Source organism: Festucalex cinctus, chromosome 19, assembly GCF_051991245.1.
Source record: "Festucalex cinctus isolate MCC-2025b chromosome 19, RoL_Fcin_1.0, whole genome shotgun sequence".
NCBI lineage: Eukaryota > Metazoa > Chordata > Actinopteri > Syngnathiformes > Syngnathidae > Festucalex > Festucalex cinctus.
Window position 1 is genome coordinate 10,285,371 of NC_135429.1, and position 19,632 is coordinate 10,305,002.

A 19,632-nucleotide genomic window follows, 5' to 3' on the forward strand; every position below is an offset into this window, starting at 1 on the left:
TGGTGTGTTGACAATTTGTATTGATATATGCTCAGCAGTATGGATCAACAGAAAGGGAAAAAAAAAAAAAGCCTCAAACCTTCAACTGGACACGTGTGAATCATGAGCATGAAAAAAAGCAATTGGATCCAATCAAAACAGAAAATGTTAGTTAGCTTTGTTAGGTGCATTATTATTCTCATCATTTAAACAGCCCATATCCCAAATCAAACATCAGTAGTGATTCAAGCGCAACACAACCCCCAGCCCAAAGAGTGAAATCTTTCAAGTCCAGCAAAGAAGCGATAACGACACATGATTGGATGCCATATTGTTCGTGGTGGTATGACAATTGTGTTACACCCAAAAGTTGTTTTCCCGGAAACGACAAATAAACAAAATATAACTTCTGTGACAAGGATTAAACGACATGTCCGTGTTTCTCTTGCTCTCTTCCAACATAAAATTAGAGTTCCTGCCTGCCGCCTTGACGGCCATAGCGACCAATCGCTCCAAATCAATGTTCGTGCAGGTTGACGGAAAACAAAATGGATGACTGAGCAGGCAGGAGGGAGGGAAAGGGGAGGAGGAGGAAGAAGAGGGGGAGAATGAGAACATCAAAATGGCTTCTGAAGGCAGGATAGAGAGGGGATTGCGGATTTGAGGGCATTTCCCCCCCTTGGGAAGAAGCCTAGTCGGGCATGTAAGGTCTGAGGTGGTCCTCGACGTCGCCCACGCCCCAACAGGTCAGCTGGTCCTGGGGGAGGTGCAAGCACAGGCTGCACAGCTTCAACACCGTCGCCTTGCTTTTAACAGTCTGCATGCACACACACAAAACCGAACGTTAACATGTCTTATACCATAAACAACACATACAGTGGCGCCTGGAGATGCAAGTTAAATTCACTCTGTGACCGCGCTCAAAACGTCTTCCCTATTGAATTTAATGCAAATTTGTTCCTTCCTATGGGAAAAGCAAAAATGTAATGTGATTTTAATAGGGAAAATATCACTGTATAACCAGACTGTTATGACAATTTAATAGAATGTAAAGAAATTTCGTAGTTTTTGCCACTTTTGTTTGCTTCAATGTAATAGACATTGTGCTGCTACTCCTGATGTATGCGCTTTGGCCACTTGGGCATAAGACAAACAACCGGAAATACACAGAGATAACTAATTTAGTTGTCCTTCTTGGAAGATGAAGTATACTTTGTCAGTATTGTATACTGTTTGTGTTCAAATATGCGTTGCTTCTGGAACATAAAAGCATCATTGCTAACATTAGCATGACAATGGTGTTCTGTATTGTTTGCTAGCCTTAAGCTACAGACTGTCACTGCAACTATTGATAATAACGTTAGCACGGCAATGACATTTTGTATCGTTTAGCATTAAGCTATGCAGATTTATGACTACAAAAACTTGAGGTGTTGCAGAGCTTGCGACCTTTTTGGGAAAAACTGCTTCTTCTCTGGCGGGATCTTGGCACCAAGGAAACAAGGAGTTTCTTTTGGACGAAAAGCACCACCATCTTGTGTGGCATCCATCAACAATTACATTATTCACGGATGTTACCTATTTGCAGCAGGGCTGACCTGTAGGTGGTGTCGATCCATGAAGAGAAAGACGGACTGCGCGGGGTTGTTCATAATCATTCCAGCTTTGTCTTTGCGAGTGAGCGCGTGCAAGCACTGTTTCTCGTAGTCGCCGTGCTGGAACTCAAACTTGGCCTGAAACAATGAGACGACTTTAGAAACGCATCCAAAATTCAGACGCTGCATATACGTTTAGTTTTTTTTTCTGCTCCTTAAAAACAAAACAAAAGATGTAATGAATTTTCTTGCCACAAATCCAGTTTGTCAAAATTGTGAATACTTTCCCATTTTATAGCACGTTCCCATGCGACAAGTTCTGACCTGAATGGGCCTGAAGGGCTCGTCGTCGGCTCCCTTCCATCTGGAGAAGAGCAGACAGACGATTTTTTCGATGTCGTTGCGTGGCCAAAGGATGAAGTCCATCTCCTGCGTGCAGCCAATCACATCCTGCCATAAAGACAAAACGCCACCAATACATCACTGCAATTTTTAGTTTTTTTTTTTCTTCCAGAATAAAGACAAGTCCGATTTAGAAATAAATAAAATGTTAAAGTAGTAATGTTTAGGGGGGGGGGGTAGTTCCAGCCCACCACATAATTTTGTGGCCTGCAAAAGCATCGACCCAATGTCTCTTGCCAAAATTCACAAGTTTTTGCAATTGCTGCCTGACCTTGGTCGACAAGCCCTGCCAACAACGTGTGGTTCAGTGTAGTATGAGCATACCCTTCGCATGGACTGGTATCGGGGGGCGTGGAGCTGCACTACATCCTTGTGCAGGAGCTCTATGGAACTCTGCAGGGAGTAGCGGGAATCCCGCACGCCTCGCAGGATGTCCTCCTCGTAGTTGTTGGTCATCACCGGCACCACTTCGGCAACCTCGAAGAGCGCCGATTTCTTTTTCTGTCAGCCAAATTAACGTATTATGCAGTGGCAAAACATTTGGACAGTTTTTTGCTGTGTGCTTACTGACCTTGTCCTTGAAAACAAAGGCGATGTAAATCTTGAAATCGAACTGATCGGCCAATGATTCCCGTTTCTTCCGCAGCTGAGCACGGAGACGATTTCTGGTTTGGTTTCGTCGCGTGATTGGATCCCCCATGGTCAGATGCGATGCTGCTCGCTATCGCTATACTAAATTTTTTTTTAGGTTGCGCTTATAGTCGATGGAGCGCTAACCAAGTCCGTTAACTAGCCACTCTATAACTAAAAACTGAAACAGGTCTTCTAACCAAACAACACCATATCAAGTCATTTTTATGCTTTTTTTTTTTTTTGGCAAGGTGGCGGGTGGGAGATATGATCAGACTACGTCTCCTTGTTGGTTGTTCATAAATCAATCGTTTTACAAAGCTAAACTCACCCTCAACAAGATTTTTTTTCAGTAGATTTGTAAATAAAAAACGAGAGCAAAAATGTGGCTGATTATTATATTATTAGTAGTACTGCTTCCTACAGTAGAGACCCATAGCGGCGCTAGGTGAAATGTAGGGCTAGCGGGCTAATAATCAGGGGTGGGTTCAGAGTCCCTCATCCATGGCTGAGTGTGCTGGACCGGGAATACGGACGAGCATGGCGGGGAGACGTTGGCACACATGGAAGAAGAACAAGAAGACGACGAAGGCTGTTTGACATTTTCCTCGCCGCTTTTTTGGCTCGCGGCCTACTTGCTCCTGGTGGTGTTCATGGTGTATTTTTAGCACTCTAGCTAAGTCGAGCTAGCAGGCTAACTGTTGACTAAACAGAGATCAAAGCTACATTTTATCACCTTGAGGGCCCGAATGACTTTTGTGTTTTTAGGAAGGAGGAACCTTCTCGGTTACGACTCGGTCATCTTTCCTCACATGTCCTCGCCAGTGTTGCGCGATGCTAAAAAGCTAACAGGCAGCTAGCGCGTGAGCTCGACATTTTGTTTGTAAAGTCAAGTTCAACTCGCGTCGTCAGCAACTCCGTAGGGTTTGTTTATTTTACTCGGTAAACTAAAATAACCCTCCTGTCTCGCTTCGCGTCTTTTAATAGCTGGTAAGTTTGGCGCTTGTGGTTCTTTTCCTCCGTCCGTCCTCGCCCTAAGTGCTGCCGCATGCCATGTCAAGATAAATCGACGGTCCAGCTGGAGTCCCCCGTTCTTTCAGTCGACGTGCGGCACGGTCTGTCTCCCGGCGGCGGGCCCATTATTTCGCGTCCAGCGGTTTCGTTTTTTCCCCTACACACTCGGTACGTCGATTTTTTTTCGGTTCTAATAATGAAGGCCACGGAAAAACAACAAGCTTCACGAAGCCCTCCCGTGTTGGAAAGCTTCTCCAAAATGGCAGCCCGACAAGCACGTCGTGACGTGTATCTGACACGACACGTACCCGACGTAACGTGACGTACAGAGGACGGGCGTGGTGACACTTACCATTGGCAGAAGATAGTCACGTGATCCGACAGGTTACATTTAACCGAGTGGCGCGAGTTTTCCCTAATGAAGACGAATACTGCTTTCTCGTTGAGCTTCTTCGGTTAACGGTGAGTTGACACAACATTTACGTGTCTCCATTTAAAACACGTTTACAAAACGAGCCGCCGTTCGTTAACTGCCTGTAATATTGCCAGGCGACGTAAAAGCTGGTTTAATTTCACGCTGACTTTGCTAGGCTATCATGCAAAGTGTCGACATTTTGTGCGTTTTATCTCTTTAATGTCGTTTTCACACCAGACTTTTTGAATCCAAGATGAGTTTCGGAGCCAAAGGGAAACATGGCCAAGCAAAGAACAACGAGAACGCGAAAATGACCGTCAAGGTGAGATACACGTAATTTAGTCGTGGTTTGGGAGGCCTGGTCGAGCAGAAACGTTAACGGAACATAAAAGTGCAACAAAATGGCGTTCAAGAAGGTGTTTGGTAATAATTCATTGTTGTGTAGAAATTTGCTGAAATTCCCCTCGAGTGATTAAAATCAGGAGGTGAAATAAGTCAAAATTCTACTAACGCCTGTACTTATTTTACATATTGCAGTCTGAAATGACTGTCATAAGTCAACCAAGCTAGAATAATTGACTAAATTTAAACTCACCCAGCGGTGTAGGTGCCTTAAAGCAAACATTGTTTTTTAACGTGGAATGGCGTGTCATGGACTTATTTTCTCAGAACTCATCTTCCCACGTTCCTGGGATACCTCGGTCTCGTATTTTCCCTTGCAATGTGATTTGCATGGAATGGATAGTAGGTACCCCTCCTAAGAACACAACCGAATTAGGTTTAATTTTCAGTGCACGTGTCACTTTTTGAGCAAATGGCAATTTTCTTCTGTATATGTGTAACAGTGCAACGCTGAACATTTTGAAGTAGTGTTAGACTTTTACTCCAATTTTAGGTTGGACAATTCCTTTGCTAAAATTTTCAGAAGGTGACCCCACCCCCCTTGTAAAATGTTTTTTTTCCCCTTATGTTCTTATTCTTTTTTTCTTTGTATTTTATAAAAATACATTTTTGGCTATTGTAGGCCTACTCTAGGTTTTCTTTCTTGTCAGACCATTTTATGTTTTCCCATAGTCAAAAATCTATTGTAATTCGTCATCCTCCTGACGACAACATAGTCTGGCAGAATTATTTATTCTATTTTTTTTTATCTATTTTGTTGCAATTGCGAAATAATTCAAATTCAATCTGAGTTTGTACTACTTATTGATTCATTAGACTGGGAATAGCAACTTCCCTAAAAATCTGACCGTTTCTGTTTAAAAATCACATTTTCATTTCGAAGGTGATTGGGGCAGATGTCATTGACAGATTGTATAAAACTAATGGCATTGGAACATTTTTATGTGAAACATTTTCATTTTAACATTGTTTTCTATTCAGAGCTTTTTTTCTGGAACACCAAAGACCACAATGAGCTCTTCCAGGCCAAAGCTGCGGGTCCTCCAGCCCTTGGCAGTCAACACCAATTTGGGAAATTCTGCTCAGGTGAGTGTGTTTTTCAGCAAATGAGTGTTTTTAAAAGACAAAATGTCAATTTGGGTTTTTGTTGTCATCACTGGCGGGAAAGGGCGCAATCCCCAAGCGCAAACAGTGGCTTGCTCAGCAAAGCAGAGGCTTGAAAAGGGTGAAGGTGGAAGTTAAGTCAACACAAACTGAAGATGTTTCCATTTTGAAAGGCGACGTGCCCGACGAAGCCTATGAGCTTATGATCAAAGGTGAGACTACATTTTGTAAGGCTTTCTTCTCCATCTAACTTTATTTATTATAGAAACTCCTCCTCCTGCCTACTGGAAAGAGATGGCAGAAGAGCGGCGCAAGGCTTTGTTTGATGTTCTAGAGGAGAATGAGAAGGTGAGTCAAGGCTCAGAGGTACGAAAGCTGGCTTCACTTGGGGTTTATTAATCAGTTGCTTGTACCTTTTGTTTTTTCGCAGTACTATTACTTAATTTTAATTGTTTAACTCTTGAACATTTTTTTTATATATAATTTTTTTGTAATTGCAAACCATTTACTTACACGGTGGAGGGAAAGGTTACCGGTATTTTTTTTCTTGTTGAAATGCAAACATTGAGGCTACAAATGTTTTGAGAACCATAGGTTTGTGGTGAAAAGTTTCTTAAGTTTGTTTTTATTTCGAAAAGTTTTGCTAAATTGCAGTAGTTCAACTCAATGAATGGGAAAATGAATGTGACAAAGTAAAACTGAGGCTAAGTATTGAACTTGAATACATACATAGTTATGGAAAAATAGTTAAACTAATGAGTCGAAGTTATTGGAGTTGATCATTGCAAGGACAAAGCTTACAGCCATGCTTTTCTATTGATAAACACTTTTTTTCTTAGATGAAATTAGCTTTTATTACATTTGTTATTTTTTGAAGTGAAATGAGTTTCTTTATATGCATATTTTAAAGCTCCCAAATTCTAAACTCCACACTGGAATAAACCTTTTTCTAAATATTCCATTAAACTTGCGGCAAGAGCTACTTGCCCCTTATCGTTTTCTCTTTTTTTATTTTATTTTTTCTTTTAAATTGGACAATTTGAAAACCAACCAGTTGCACAAAGACATCGCAGCCAAAGATGACGAGATTTTGCAGCTGAAGAGCGACAACGAGGAGCTGCGCGAGCTGGCTGACCACGTGCAGTATATGGCCGACATGATTGAGGTGTGTGCCTCATACGCTACACTCTACTACACTATGTAGTATGTATTCATGAATAAGTCTGTATTGGTGCCGCAACTAAAGCCACTTGTTTGTTTCCAGCGGCTGACCGGGAAGGGACCCGACAACCTGGAGGAAATCAAGGGCCTTGCACTGGAGGATGAAGATGATGATGACGAAGAGGTGGAGGAGGTTGAAGTAGAGGAACAAACTTCAGATGACAAGGAAGAACAGAAGGATTAACTCGGCATAAGCTGCTCCTCGAAGTAATTTATTTTGTTTTTGCCCCCGGCAAACTCAATTTCTAACAGTGTAAAGCTGTTTGTAACCAGTAAGAGCGGCCCTCCAACATGTCCTTGCCAGTGCTACAAGAACGAGCAAATGTGGAGTCATTTTTTTTTATTCTTTTCATCTTTGTGAAAGTGATGACTGACTTCATTTACTGACACATGCTTAAATGTTTTGTTATACATGCTGTTTTAAAATAAATCTTTTACACAAGATGGATAGTGTCGTTTGCAGAACGTTGCTTACTTTAAAAAAAAAAAAAATTACCGTTGAACTAGAGAATGAACAAATTATAAACCGAACTTTCCAATGTCATCTCCTTTTTAAATAATTCCCAGCCCCAATGGAAATCAGAACTGTAATGATAATCTGGCCACCTGCTGCAACACAGTCAAAGCTGAGGAGCTGATGGGAAGTCTCCAAGCTGGCTGCGAGGAGGATTTGTTTTGGGTCCCCCCCCCCCCGGTTTTAGAGCGTTACCCCGGTCTTGTTTCAGATGAACCCTCATTGAGTAATGAATTTGAGATAAGGATAAATTCTGAACACGCTGTTTTTACAGTGGGTCCTTGTCTAGATCATTGGTTGCACTTGTTAAGGCCTCAATAAGGTCATTAGGCTTTGTTTCCCCCCTTGGGCTTGGTGCCCTAATTAAAAAATAATCCGGCGTAAATTTAAAGGCTCAGGGATTAGCAGTTACCGATTGTATGGCATAGTTGTTCGTTTGCTAAAAGAGCTAAGTGGTTGTTATAAGTATGACCCTAGATAAACCTTGAAGTTAGAAAGAGGCTAAAAAATAAACTGAATTGGGATACCTTGCTTGCTTTTACCATAGATTTGCCTCCAAGTAATAATAGCGCTGATACCCAACTGTATCTATTACCACATTAATACACAGGATTGTAACTCATACCCCAGACAAATGTAATAGATGAGTAAGAATTTACTTACTGCTCGGAAAAGGTTTAAAATAGGAATAAAATCCTTTTCTTTTAAAGTTTATAAAATGTAGTTAAATCTATCAAAAAGAATAAAACTCAGACATGAAGGAAAATATCAAAATACACATGCAATTCTTCAAAGTGTTACTTCCATTATATCAGTTTAGACTTCAAGCGCTAGCCACCTGTTATGTCACAATTGGTTAGAATTTTCACCAGTTTATTACAATTCAGGGATAATACAAGTGAAATGGATAAAATGTAATAAATGACAATGTAGTTCATAATGTGTAAAACAATTTCCGACAATGCTCAAGTTTTCTTATTTCGACCAGAAGAAGATTAAACCCAAAAGCCTTAAAGAAATAGTCCAAATCAAAAGAATTGGAAATAAAAGTGGAAAGAAATAAAGGCAAATGTTTCAAGGTAAAACAAATAGGGAAAAGAGATCAAAGTCAAAAGTTTCATCCAAACAATTTGAAAATGAAAATGAAATTCAAAAAGTTAAATATCAAAAGCTTTAAAATAATCTAAACTAAAATATCAAAAGCTTTGAAAATGGAACAAATTAAAAAGATAAAATTGAAATAAACCAACAGCCAAAAGAGGCCAAAGAAAATATGATTGAAACAGAAACTTTAAGGCCAAACGATAGTAATTCTAAAACCAGCAGAGATTGTGAATAATCCACTGTAATTATATTCGATCAAAAGAGCGAATCTCAGATAAATGGCAGGAATTTTTGTGGACCCCTTACTAGTAAAAATAGTCAATAGAAATCCTTCAGTGCTGAGTGCTGCAACCGCAACTACTGTAGCATCCTGCTTTATCATAACATTTTGCCACAAAGCTGCCTTCCTTTTGTTGTCATGCTGTCTTCTGAACGCCGGACTTCATTTGAGTCACAAAACATGCTGAGTGGTTTTGTTCAGGGAAAGAGGAAACACATGCAAGCGACGTTATCGGTGGGGAAGTATTTGAGTGGCATGTTCTGGTTTGCTTTGTTTTGACATCCGAGAGGAGCAGCAGATGAACTTGTTAGGGTTTTTTTTTGTTGCGGCTGTGCAACTCCACGCCCGGCAAGTGCAAAACTTGACTCGCCAAATCATCTGTTTGCTCATATCCCGATGGAAGCAACACTTATTTAGACCGCTTGAAACAAACCTTTGACATAGCTAGTCTGTCGCAACATTTGTAATGAGCAAACTAGTTGAAGGCACAGTGTGCAGAAAATCTAAAATTTTCAATGTTGACTCCAGGCGTAAGACACCATTATGTCAACTACAAGCAAAATAGGTTCTATCACATCAACATACTTTTTTTTTTTTTTTAAATATATTTGTAGATCTAGTAATTGGTAATATTACATGGATTGAGCCTCACCTTTATCTTTCTGCTATGGATGCCTGGTGTATCTGAAATATCACCTGGAAGTTCATTAGCTACTCTAGTAACGAAGTTGTGCACAAGTAATTTTCTCCTCTGCTCATTCTGTCATTTGAACGTGTGTATGAGCTTGTGGCAGGCGCTCACCTGACCCAGAGGATATTTGGCAGCACATTGGCCGACGAGACTAATGAGGTTGACGACGGCGGAGACTTCCTGCTGTTTGAGTTGTGGATGCTCAGATGCAAGTTGTCACCAAGAACAAGTAGGGACCATGCGGGCAGCAGGAATCAATACCCCCGACGAGAACAGGTATCAGCACGCCCCCTGAAGGAACAAAGCTGCCATTGCACTCTCCATCTTTTTACTTTCCTATTCAGTATTTTATCATGCAACTGACACATTGTCTACAAGCTTTCATAAATTGCTTGCACACTTTCCATCGTTCCCTCACACAGCGAATTATCAATTTTTTGTCCTCACACATTAGCAACATGTCTTGTTTTTTTTCATGCTCATCTTTGTCCTTGCACACCCATAACCATCTTTACTCCTTTCACACACCCTCAACTTTCTCCGCTCTTCCACCTTGTGTATCTTTCTGCACCTCACATATTCAGAAAACTTTGTCTGTTACACATGTCTTCATTCCTCTCACTTGCAGTATTTGGGCACATTCTATCATCCATGTTTTATCCTTTCAGTTTTCTGCACTTGCATTTTTCAAAAAGAATATCTTCCTAACTTTTTTTTTTATCGGGAAACTGATCGCAAGTGACAGTGGTGGGGGCGGTTACCCAACACAAAGCTGGAAGGGATGTGCCTGAAGTCAATATGGATTCTACTTTTATCCATAGTGGGTCAATATGGCTTTAGCCTTCCATTTTGGAATTTGACTGCCAAAACAGTAATTGCCCTCAAACTAGCTGCCCAGAAGTAGTTTAAATATAGGAAGAGCTAAATCACCTTCCTTTTTATCTTTGTCAATATGAGGAGACTTATTTGTCCAATTTAAAGAATTCACAAAAGAAACTAATTGTAAAAAATATGCAGATGGCAAATCTAAAGGAAGGGTTTGAAACAGATGTAGGAACCTAGGAAGTAAAACCATTTTTATGGCATTAATATGGCCTATCAATGAAAGAGGAAGCAAATCACAACAGCTTATATTTGTAAGCTTATGTATAATGCGCACAGTTTAATCGGTATTTGTAGAAATGTTCAGTCCAAGATGCAATGAGCTGAAACTATTTTAAATTGCAAAGAGTTAAAAAAGTCCCCGAACTGCCCCCTTTCAGAGTTGCTGGTGGTGCTGCTGCTGCAGAAGATGCATTGGGTGCCCATCATGCGCCACGTGTGTGGTTTCAACCTGGTGGTCAGCGCCCCATTTTTGGAGGAAGGACAGTGAGGAGCTCAATGATGACATGGAGACGGGATAGCTCCTCCCCAACCATGATGGCCCACCTGAAAGCGGAGCTGCTGTTCAATGCGGAGGGCTGCTATGAATGTGTCTTCCAGCTGTCTGGCATTAAGGACGACATCGTCACCAAGCTGGACAGAAGGAGCATCCTGAGCAAAGTGCGCACCCAAGACAATGCATGCCTGTGCTCATGCAATCTGTGGCACGTCTTCCTTTTCATGTGTGGTGAAGAGGAAGAAGTTGCTGGCCATTGTTGCCCCTTTGGTGCTCCTTGTCAAGTGTCACAAAAGCCCACCAGGTGAGGGATCACAAGCTGCAACTGTCTTCCTTGCAACCAACTATGCTCCACTTTGCAAGCCAAAAGTCTTTGTAGTTCCTTTGGGGTCTTTGTGGGAAAACTGTTTGACATCTTTGTGTCACTCAGATGTTGACGTTTCTGAGCCTTACCTGGCTTTAAAGTCTGTTTCTGAGCCCAGTGCCTTGTGAGATGCAGCTGCTGTCATGTGGTGAGTGAGCTTTTGTTTGTCAGACTATTTCCAGGTGGATTCATGTGCATGGTTTGTTGTGTTTGTGCTTGGACAGGTGCCGGGATATGGGAGCGATGTCTTCACCCAAGCGGTCAGATGAGAAAACAAAATTTTGCAATTTGATGTTTTTGGTAAGAAATGCAATCATTTATAATTGCTTTTGGTGCATTAGAGGAGATGAGTTCAGCAAGTTAGTTTGTTTCTTCTTTCTGTGCAGAATTTTTTGTTTGTTTGAGCTGCAGGAAATAAGACACAGGGTGAAAAGGGTTTCTTCTTTATTGGTATAGTGTTGTTGAATAGCAACAACTTCTTTCTGTCATGTTCAGTGGCAGACTGTCAAACTCTGTGATCATCCGCGATAAAAGTAGCTCCCAAACTTTTTGACACCATGCCGCACCTGAAGAAATTTGACCAACTTTAGAACACTGGCCACCAAAAACGATGTAGACTTACAGAGGCTTAATGTCTGCATTTGTTGTTTTAAGTGCACGTAGTTGGGGTACAACTTGGAACGGTCACAAGTCAGGTTTATATAGATAAAGTTGAGTTATTAGTGGCTCTGCAAAAATGTTTGTACATTGATATGCACTGGCACATTTGTCTTCAATACAATTTGCACATATCTGCAAGTGAATGTTTAGCAGCACAAGACAGTGCACATTTGCACAATAATTGTGTGTTACAGCATATAAATTACACCACACTAGATTCTTACAGAACGGCCTTTAGTTTATTGGTACACGTAAAATGGAGGGCACTTTTTTGGCTGCAACAAGCAGCTGTGAGGAATATGCATGACAGAACATAAGAATGAAACCAACAATGGCTAGGGGGGGGGGAAGCAAGATGAGATTGTTTTTTTTGTTTTTACAAACAAGCACAGAAATGAGCCACAATGTTTAGGAGCAAAGCTGGATGGCTTGATGAGTACAAGAGGAATGTAGAACAAAGCCATACCCAAAAGCATGGAACAACAAAGCAGAAATTGATTATTGCTCTGGGAAAGAAACGAATTTCATGCACAATGTGTTTAAATGAAGCGAATATACCATCAGACAAATTGAATAACAGGCAGGTATTTTAAGTGACAATTGTGAAATGGATGAGAACCAGCAACAAACAAGACATACACACACCTGCAAAGGCTTCACCTAAACGAATCAGCATACACTTTCAAAATCTTATGACCTTTGCTACTGTTAACAAATTAGGGGCAATCTATGGAATCAAAAACCTGCTTCGAATTTGAGCAATTAGACGTTCTAAGGAAATCTAAGAATTTCAAAAGATAGAGTGTGTTGGAACAGTGGTGAATTGTGACATTTTGTTTCCCATCTATAATTGACATGCCTATGCAAGCATAGTGATATTTGTAGTTTAATATACAGGCACTACAATGATTTCATTGTTTATTGAACAGTCAACTGGCGGGCTGCCTCATATGGGTGGTGGTGGTGATGGGGGGGGGGGGGGGGGGGGGGGGGGGGGGGGGGAAATGCATGGAAGTACTTAGGTGAAGACTCATGAGCTTACCGTTACCTGCGAAAGCAATAATAATATTCTGGTATTGCCCTGTGCAAGCCATTGTGCACAAAGCGCAACAGAGGCTATGAATGGAGTGCCATGCAACTTCAAAGTTTGTCTTATTGTTACAGGGCTCCAGGCTGCTGGGCTGAGGAATAATTTGGGGTGCCAAAGATGAATAGAGGCCATCCTCATGAAGGTAACAAACTGACACATGCACAGAGACAGGAAAGCCAAAATGTGCAATACATCTAAATTCCCTATGTTTATTCTTAGGTTGCAGCATGGAGTAGTCGCCTGAGGCTGGAGACATCAAGCAGGGGTACAATGCAAGAGTAGCGTTTTCTTCACATTGAGAAATGTCTTTGCAGCAGAAATCACATTATGTGCACAAAGTTAGCTATGTAGTCAATTAATTGCTTTGCATTATAAAGGCACACACTTATGTGTGACACAGCAAGAGTAAAATGAATGTTAATACTTATCCGTCGATTGCAATGCTGATGACATAGAATTTGTCAGATTATTTTCCAAGAAAGACTAATGTTGAGGTTTTTAGACAATGGCGTGCATGCAGCTAGCAGCAATGTAGGCAAGTGCTCCCATGGCAGTTGAACTGAATGCATGTGTGTGTTGCAGGGTGGTGGAGATATGTCTGGAACAGTCAAGCATTCATGGTATTCAGTCTGCCACGTCAAGATTTATGAACCTTGTCAATAAAGGCAATTTGTTGTGTGTTCTTTTAGAATAGACAGCTGAGTAACTCATAAACTGGTAGTTTTCAGCATTGATGTCACTGCTCATTGTTTTGTGGCACGGGGAAGCGAATGCACACAATGAAGACCTTGGCCATCATGAAGACCCTTCCTTGGTGCCCTGTGGAAGTGTGCGTAGCGGAGACTGTCTGGGAAGAGGTGACACACAAGATGCTGAAGAAATTTTCCACAGCAGGTAGGCAAATAATTGTATTCTTTGGCATAGGATATGTGGACATGGCTAGAAAAGCCGGCGTACAAATGTAGGCAATTTTTCAGACAAGTCAGAAATGAAGTAGCTCAATGAATGCAACTTGTCACTACCAACCTTTGGTTACAAGCCTGCTGAAAGTGCGATACTTGCATTGCATGATTTGTAGTATTTGAATTGGTCCCAAGTGTTTTTTGCCAAGTATTGGAATTGGTTGTAAGTGTTTTTTGTCAAGTATCAAAAGTGATTCCAAGTGTTTTTTTGTTAAGTATTTGAAGCGGTCCCAAGTGTTTTTTGGCAAGTTTTTGAATTGGTTCCAAGTGTTTCCTGCAAAGTATTTGAATTGGTCCCAAGTGTCTTTTGTCAAGTATTTGTAGTGATTCCAAGTGTCTTTTGGTTAGGGTTTGTGCTGATTCCAAGTGTCTTTTGTTAAGTATTTGTGCTGATTCCAAGTGTCTTTTGTTAAGTATTTGTAGTGATTCCAAGTGTCTTTTGCAAAGTTTTTGTAGTGATTACAAGTGTCTTTTTGTCAAGTTTCTGTAGTGACTCCAAGTGTATTTTGTCAAGTATTTGTAGTGATTTCAAGTGTTTTTTGTCAAGTATTTGTAGTGATTCCAAGTGTCTTTTGCAAAGTTTTTGTAGTGATTACAAGTGTCTTTTGCAAAGTATTTGTAGTGGTTCCAAGTGTCTTTTGGCAAGTATTTGAAGTGATTCCAAGTGTCTTTTGTCAAGTATTTGTAGTGATTCCAAGTGTCTTTTGTCAAGTATTTGTAGTGATTCCAAGTGTCTTTTGTCAAGTATTTGTAGTGATTCCAAGTGTCTTTTGTTTAGTGTTTGCGCTAATTCCAAGTGTCTTTTAGTTAGGGTTTGTGCCAATTCCAAGTGTCTTTTACTTAGGGTTTGTGCCAATTCCAAGTGTCTTTTGCTTAGTGTTTGTGCTAATTCCAAGTGTCTTTTGCTTAGTGTTTGTGCTAATTCCAAATGTCTTTTGCTTAGTGTTTGTGCTAATTCCAAGTGTCTTTTACTTAGTGTTTGTGCTAATTCCAAGTGTCTTTTACTTAGTGTTTGTAGTGATTCGAAGTGTCTTTTACTTAGTGTTTGTGCCAATTCCAAATGTCTTTTACTTAGTGTTTGTGCTAATTCCAAGTGTCTTTTACTTAGGGTTTGTGCCAATTCCAAGTGTCTTTTACTTAGGGTTTGTGCCAATTCCAAGTGTCTTTTACTTAGTGTTTGTGCCAATTCCAAGTGTCTTTTACTTAGGGTTTGTGCCAATTCCAAGTGTCTTTTACTTAGTGTTTGTGCTAATTCCAAGTGTCTTTTACTTAGTGTTTGTAGTGATTCGAAGTGTCTTTTACTTAGTGTTTGTGCCAATTCCAAATGTCTTTTACTTAGTGTTTGTGCCAATTCCAAGTGTCTTTTACTTAGGGTTTGTGCCAATTCCAAGTGTCTTTTACTTAGGGTGTGCCAATTCCAAGTGTCTTTTACTTAGTGTTTGTGCTAATTCCAAGTGTCTTTTACTTAGGGTTTGTGCCAATTCCAAGTGTCTTTTACTTAGTGTTTGTGCCAATTCCAAGTGTCTTTTGCTTAGTGTTTGTGCTAATTCCAAATGTCTTTTGCTTAGTGTTTGTGCTAATTCCAAGTGTCTTTTACTTAGTGTTTGTGCTAATTCCAAGTGTCTTTTACTTAGTGTTTGTCGTGATTCCAAGTGTCTTTTACTTAGTGTTTGTGCTAATTCCAAGTGTCTTTTACTTAGGGTTTGCGCCAATTCCAAGTGTCTTTTACTGAGGGTTTGTGCCAATTCCAAGTGTCTTTTACTTAGTGTCTGTAGTGATCCCAAGTGTCTTTTGCTTAGTGTTTGTGCTAATTCCAAGTGTCTTTTACTTAGGGTTTGTGCCAATTCCAAGTGTCTTTTGCTTAGTGTTTGTGCCAATTCCAAGTGTCTTTTACTTAGTGTTTGTGCTAATTCCAAGTGTCTTTTACTTCGTGTTTGTAGTGATTCCAAGTGTCTTTTACTTAGTGTTTGTGCTAATTCCAAGTGTCTTTTACTTAGGGTTTGTGCCAATTACAAGTGTCTTTTACTTAGGGTTTGTGCCAATTCCAAGTGTCTTTTACTTAGTGTTTGTGCCAATTCCAAGTGTCTTTTATTTAGTGTTTGTGCTAATTCCAAGTGCCTTTTACTTAGGGTTTGTGCCAATTCCAAGTGTCTTTTGCTTAGTGTTTGTAGTGATTCCAAGTGTCTTTTACTTAGGGTTTGTGCCAATTCCAAGTGTCTTTTGCTTAGTGTTTGTAGTGATTCCAAGTGTCTTTTACTTAGGGTTTGTGCCAATTCCAAGTGTCTTTTGCTTAGTGTTTGTAGTGATTCCAAGTGTCTTTTACTTAGTGCTTGTGCTAATTCCAAGTGTCTTTTACTTAGGGTTTGTGCCAATTCCAAGTGTCTTTTGCTTAGTGTTTGTGCTAATTCCAAATGTCTTTTACTTAGTGTTTGTGCTAATTCCAAGTGTCTTTTATTTAGTGTTTGTAGTGATTCCAAGTGTCTTTTGCTTAGTGTTTGTGCTAATTCCAAATGTCTTTTACTTAGTGTTTGCGCCAATCCCAAGTGTCTTTTACTTAGTGTTTGTGCCAATTCCAAGTGTCTTTTATTTAGTGTTTGTAGTGATTCCAAGTGTCTTTTACTTAGTGTTTGCAGTGATTCCAAGTGTCTTTTACTTAGTGTTTGTGCCAATTCCAAGTGTCTTTCACTTAGGGTTTGTGCCAATTCCAAGTGTCTTTTACTTAGTGTTTGTGCTAATTCCAAGTGTCTTTTACTTAGTGTTTGTGCTAATTCCAAATGTCTTTTACTTAGTGTTTGTGCTAATTCCAAATGTCTTTTACTTAGTGTTTGTGCTAATTCCAAGTGTCTTTTACTTAGGGTTTGTGCCAATTCCAAGTGTCTTTTACTTAGGGTTTGTGCCAATTCCAAGTGTCTTTTACTTAGGGTTTGTGCCAATTCCAAGTGTCTTTTACTTAGGGTTTGTGCCAATTCCAAGTGTCTTTTACTTAGTGTTTGTGCTAATTCCAAGTGTCTTTTACTTAGTGTTTGTAGTGATTCGAAGTGTCTTTTACTTAGTGTTTGCAGTGATTCCAAGTGTCTTTTACTTAGTGTTTGTGCCAATTCCAAGTGTCTTTCACTTAGGGTTTGTGCCAATTCCAAGTGTCTTTTACTTAGTGTTTGTGCTAATTCCAAGTGTCTTTTACTTAGTGTTTGTGCTAATTCCAAATGTCTTTTACTTAGTGTTTGTGCTAATTCCAAATGTCTTTTACTTAGTGTTTGTGCTAATTCCAAGTGTCTTTTACTTAGGGTTTGTGCCAATTCCAAGTGTCTTTTACTTAGGGTTTGTGCCAATTCCAAGTGTCTTTTACTTAGTGTTTGTGCTAATTCCAAGTGTCTTTTGCTTAGTGTTTGTGCTAATTCCAAGTGTCTTTTACTTAGGGTGTGCCAATTCCAAGTGTCTTTTACTTAGTGTTTGTGCTAATTCCAAGTGTCTTTTGCTTAGTGTTTGTGCTAATTCCAAGTGTCTTTTACTTAGTGTTTGTGCCAATTCCAAATGTCTTTTACTTAGTGTTTGTGCCAATTCCAAGTGTCTTTTACTTAGGGTGTGCCAATTCCAAGTGTCTTTTACTTAGTGTTTGTGCTAATTCCAAGTGTCTTTTACTTAGGGTGTGCCAATTCCAAGTGTCTTTTACTTAGTGTTTGTGCTAATTCCAAGTGTCTTTTGCTTAGTGTTTGTGCTAATTCCAAGTGTCTTTTACTTAGTGTTTGTGCTAATTCCAAGTGTCTTTTACTTAGTGTTTGTAGTGATTCCAAGTGTCTTTTACTTAGTGTTTGTGCTAATTCCAAGTGTCTTTTACTTAGGGTTTGCGCCAATTCCAAGTGTCTTTTACTTAGGGTTTGTGCCAATTCCAAGTGTCTTTTACTTAGTGTTTGCAGTGATTCCAAGTGTCTTTTACTTAGTGTTTGTGCCAATTCCAAGTGTCTTTCACTTAGGGTTTGTGCCAATTCCAAGTGTCTTTTACTTAGGGTTTGTGCCAATTCCAAGTGTCTTTTACTTAGTGTTTGTGCTAATTCCAAGTGTCTTTTACTTAGTGTTTGTGCCAATTCCAAATGTCTTTTACTTAGTGTTTGTGCCAATTCCAAGTGTCTTTTACTTAGGGTGTGCCAATTCCAAGTGTCTTTTACTTAGTGTTTGTGCTAATTCCAAGTGTCTTTTACTTAGGGTGTGCCAATTCCAAGTGTCTTTTACTTAGTGTTTGTGCTAATTCCAAGTGTCTTTTGCTTAGTGTTTGTGCTAATTCCAAGTGTCTTTTACTTAGTGTTTGTGCTAATTCCAAGTGTCTTTTACTTAGTGTTTGTAGTGATTCCAAGTGTCTTTTACTTAGTGTTTGTGCTAATTCCAAGTGTCTTTTACTTAGGGTTTGCGCCAATTCCAAGTGTCTTTTACTTAGGGTTTGTGCCAATTCCAAGTGTCTTTTACTTAGTGTCTGTAGTGATCCCAAGTGTCTTTTGCTTAGTGTTTGTAGTGATTCCAAGTGTCTTTTACTTAGGGTTTGTGCCAATTCCAAGTGTCTTTTACTTAGTGTCTGTAGTGATCCCAAGTGTCTTTTGCTTAGTGTTTGTGCTAATTCCAAGTGTCTTTTACTTAGTGTTTGTGCCAATTCCAAGTGTCTTTTGCTTAGTGTTTGTGCCAATTCCAAGTGTCTTTTACTTAGTGTTTGTGCTAATTCCAAGTGTCTTTTACTTAGGGTTTGTGCCAATTCCAAGTGTCTTTTACTTAGTGTTTGTGCTAATTCCAAGTGTCTTTTGCTTAGTGTTTGTGCTAATTCCAAATGTCTTTTGCTTAGTGTTTGTGCTAATTCCAAGTGTCTTTTACTTAGTGTTTGTGCTAATTCCAAGTGTCTTTTACTTAGTGTTTGTAGTGATTCCAAGTGTCTTTTACTTAGTGTTTGTGCTAATTCCAAGTGTCTTTTACTTAGGGTTTGCGCCAATTCCAAGTGTCTTTTACTTAGGGTTTGTGCCAATTCCAAGTGTCTTTTACTTAGTGTCTGTAGTGATCCCAAGTGTCTTTTGCTTAGTGTTTGTAGTGATTCCAAGTGTCTTTTACTTAGGGTTTGTGCCAATTCCAAGTGTCTTTTACTTAGTGTCTGTAGTGATCCCAAGTGTCTTTTGCTTAGTGTTTGTGCTAATTCCAAGTGTCTTTTACTTAGGGTTTGTGCCAATTCCAAGTGTCTTTTGCTTAGTGTTTGTGCCAATTCCAAGTGTCTTTTACTTAGTGTTTGTGCTAATTCCAAGTGTCTTTTACTTCGTGTTTGTAGTGATTCCAAGTGTCTTTTACTTAGTGTTTGTGCTAATTCCAAGTGTCTTTTGTTTAGTTTGTAGTGATTCCAAGTGTCTTTTACTTAGGGTTTGTGCCAATTCCAAGTGTCTTTTGCTTAGCGTTTGTAGTGATTCCAAGTGTCTTTTACTTAGTGCTTGTGCTAATTCCAAGTGTCTTTTGCTTAGTGTTTGTGCTAATTCCAAATGTCTTTTACTTAGTGTTTGTGCTAATTCCAAGTGTCTTTTATTTAGTGTTTGTAGTGATTCCAAGTGTCTTTTGCTTAGTGTTTGTGCTAATTCCAAATGTCTTTTACTTAGTGTTTGCGCCAATTCCAAGTGTCTTTTACTTAGTGTTTGTGCCAATTCCAAGTGTCTTTTATTTAGTGTTTGTAGTGATTCCAAGTGTCTTTTACTTAGTGTTTGCAGTGATTCCAAGTGTCTTTTACTTAGTGTTTGTGCCAATTCCAAGTGTCTTTCACTTAGGGTTTGTGCCAATTCCAAGTGTCTTTCACTTAGGGTTTGTGCCAATT

At 39.7% G+C, this 19,632-nt stretch overlaps 3 protein-coding genes across 5 annotated transcripts; 2 read left to right on the plus strand and 1 right to left on the minus strand.

Moving 5' to 3' along the window:
* Positions 1-3: 3 nt before the first annotated feature.
* Positions 4-3,907, minus strand: c19h6orf62 (chromosome 19 C6orf62 homolog). The gene is made up of 5 exons (XM_077507655.1): positions 2,548-3,907; positions 2,301-2,477; positions 1,899-2,024; positions 1,578-1,712; positions 4-796 (listed from the first exon to the last, which is right to left on the minus strand). The coding sequence occupies exons 1-5, from the start codon at positions 2,674-2,676 to the stop codon at positions 671-673; spliced, it is 693 nt and encodes a 230-aa protein (XP_077363781.1). The 5' UTR covers positions 2,677-3,907; the 3' UTR covers positions 4-670.
* gmnn (geminin DNA replication inhibitor) lies at positions 3,807-7,206 on the plus strand. 2 transcript variants are annotated; one of them, XM_077507656.1, is made up of 7 exons: positions 3,807-4,082; positions 4,273-4,357; positions 5,419-5,523; positions 5,606-5,753; positions 5,807-5,889; positions 6,596-6,706; positions 6,806-7,206. In XM_077507656.1, the coding sequence occupies exons 2-7, from the start codon at positions 4,289-4,291 to the stop codon at positions 6,944-6,946; spliced, it is 657 nt and encodes a 218-aa protein (XP_077363782.1). In that variant the 5' UTR covers positions 3,807-4,082; positions 4,273-4,288; the 3' UTR covers positions 6,947-7,206. The 2 variants fall into 2 exon arrangements, with proteins under 2 accessions (XP_077363782.1, XP_077363783.1); XM_077507657.1 differs by having other exon boundaries at positions 3,989-4,082; positions 4,289-4,357.
* A 377-nt stretch (positions 7,207-7,583) lies between these two features.
* Positions 7,584-13,746, plus strand: LOC144007623 (uncharacterized). Of its 2 annotated transcripts, XM_077507422.1 has the most exons (7): positions 7,584-9,627; positions 10,614-11,033; positions 11,160-11,241; positions 11,318-11,393; positions 12,918-12,985; positions 13,063-13,108; positions 13,565-13,746. In XM_077507422.1, the coding sequence occupies exons 1-3, from the start codon at positions 9,506-9,508 to the stop codon at positions 11,164-11,166; spliced, it is 549 nt and encodes a 182-aa protein (XP_077363548.1). In that variant the 5' UTR covers positions 7,584-9,505; the 3' UTR covers positions 11,167-11,241; positions 11,318-11,393; positions 12,918-12,985; positions 13,063-13,108; positions 13,565-13,746. The 2 variants fall into 2 exon arrangements, with proteins under 2 accessions (XP_077363548.1, XP_077363547.1); XM_077507421.1 differs by having other exon boundaries at positions 13,063-13,746.
* Positions 13,747-19,632: the final 5,886 nt, after the last annotated feature.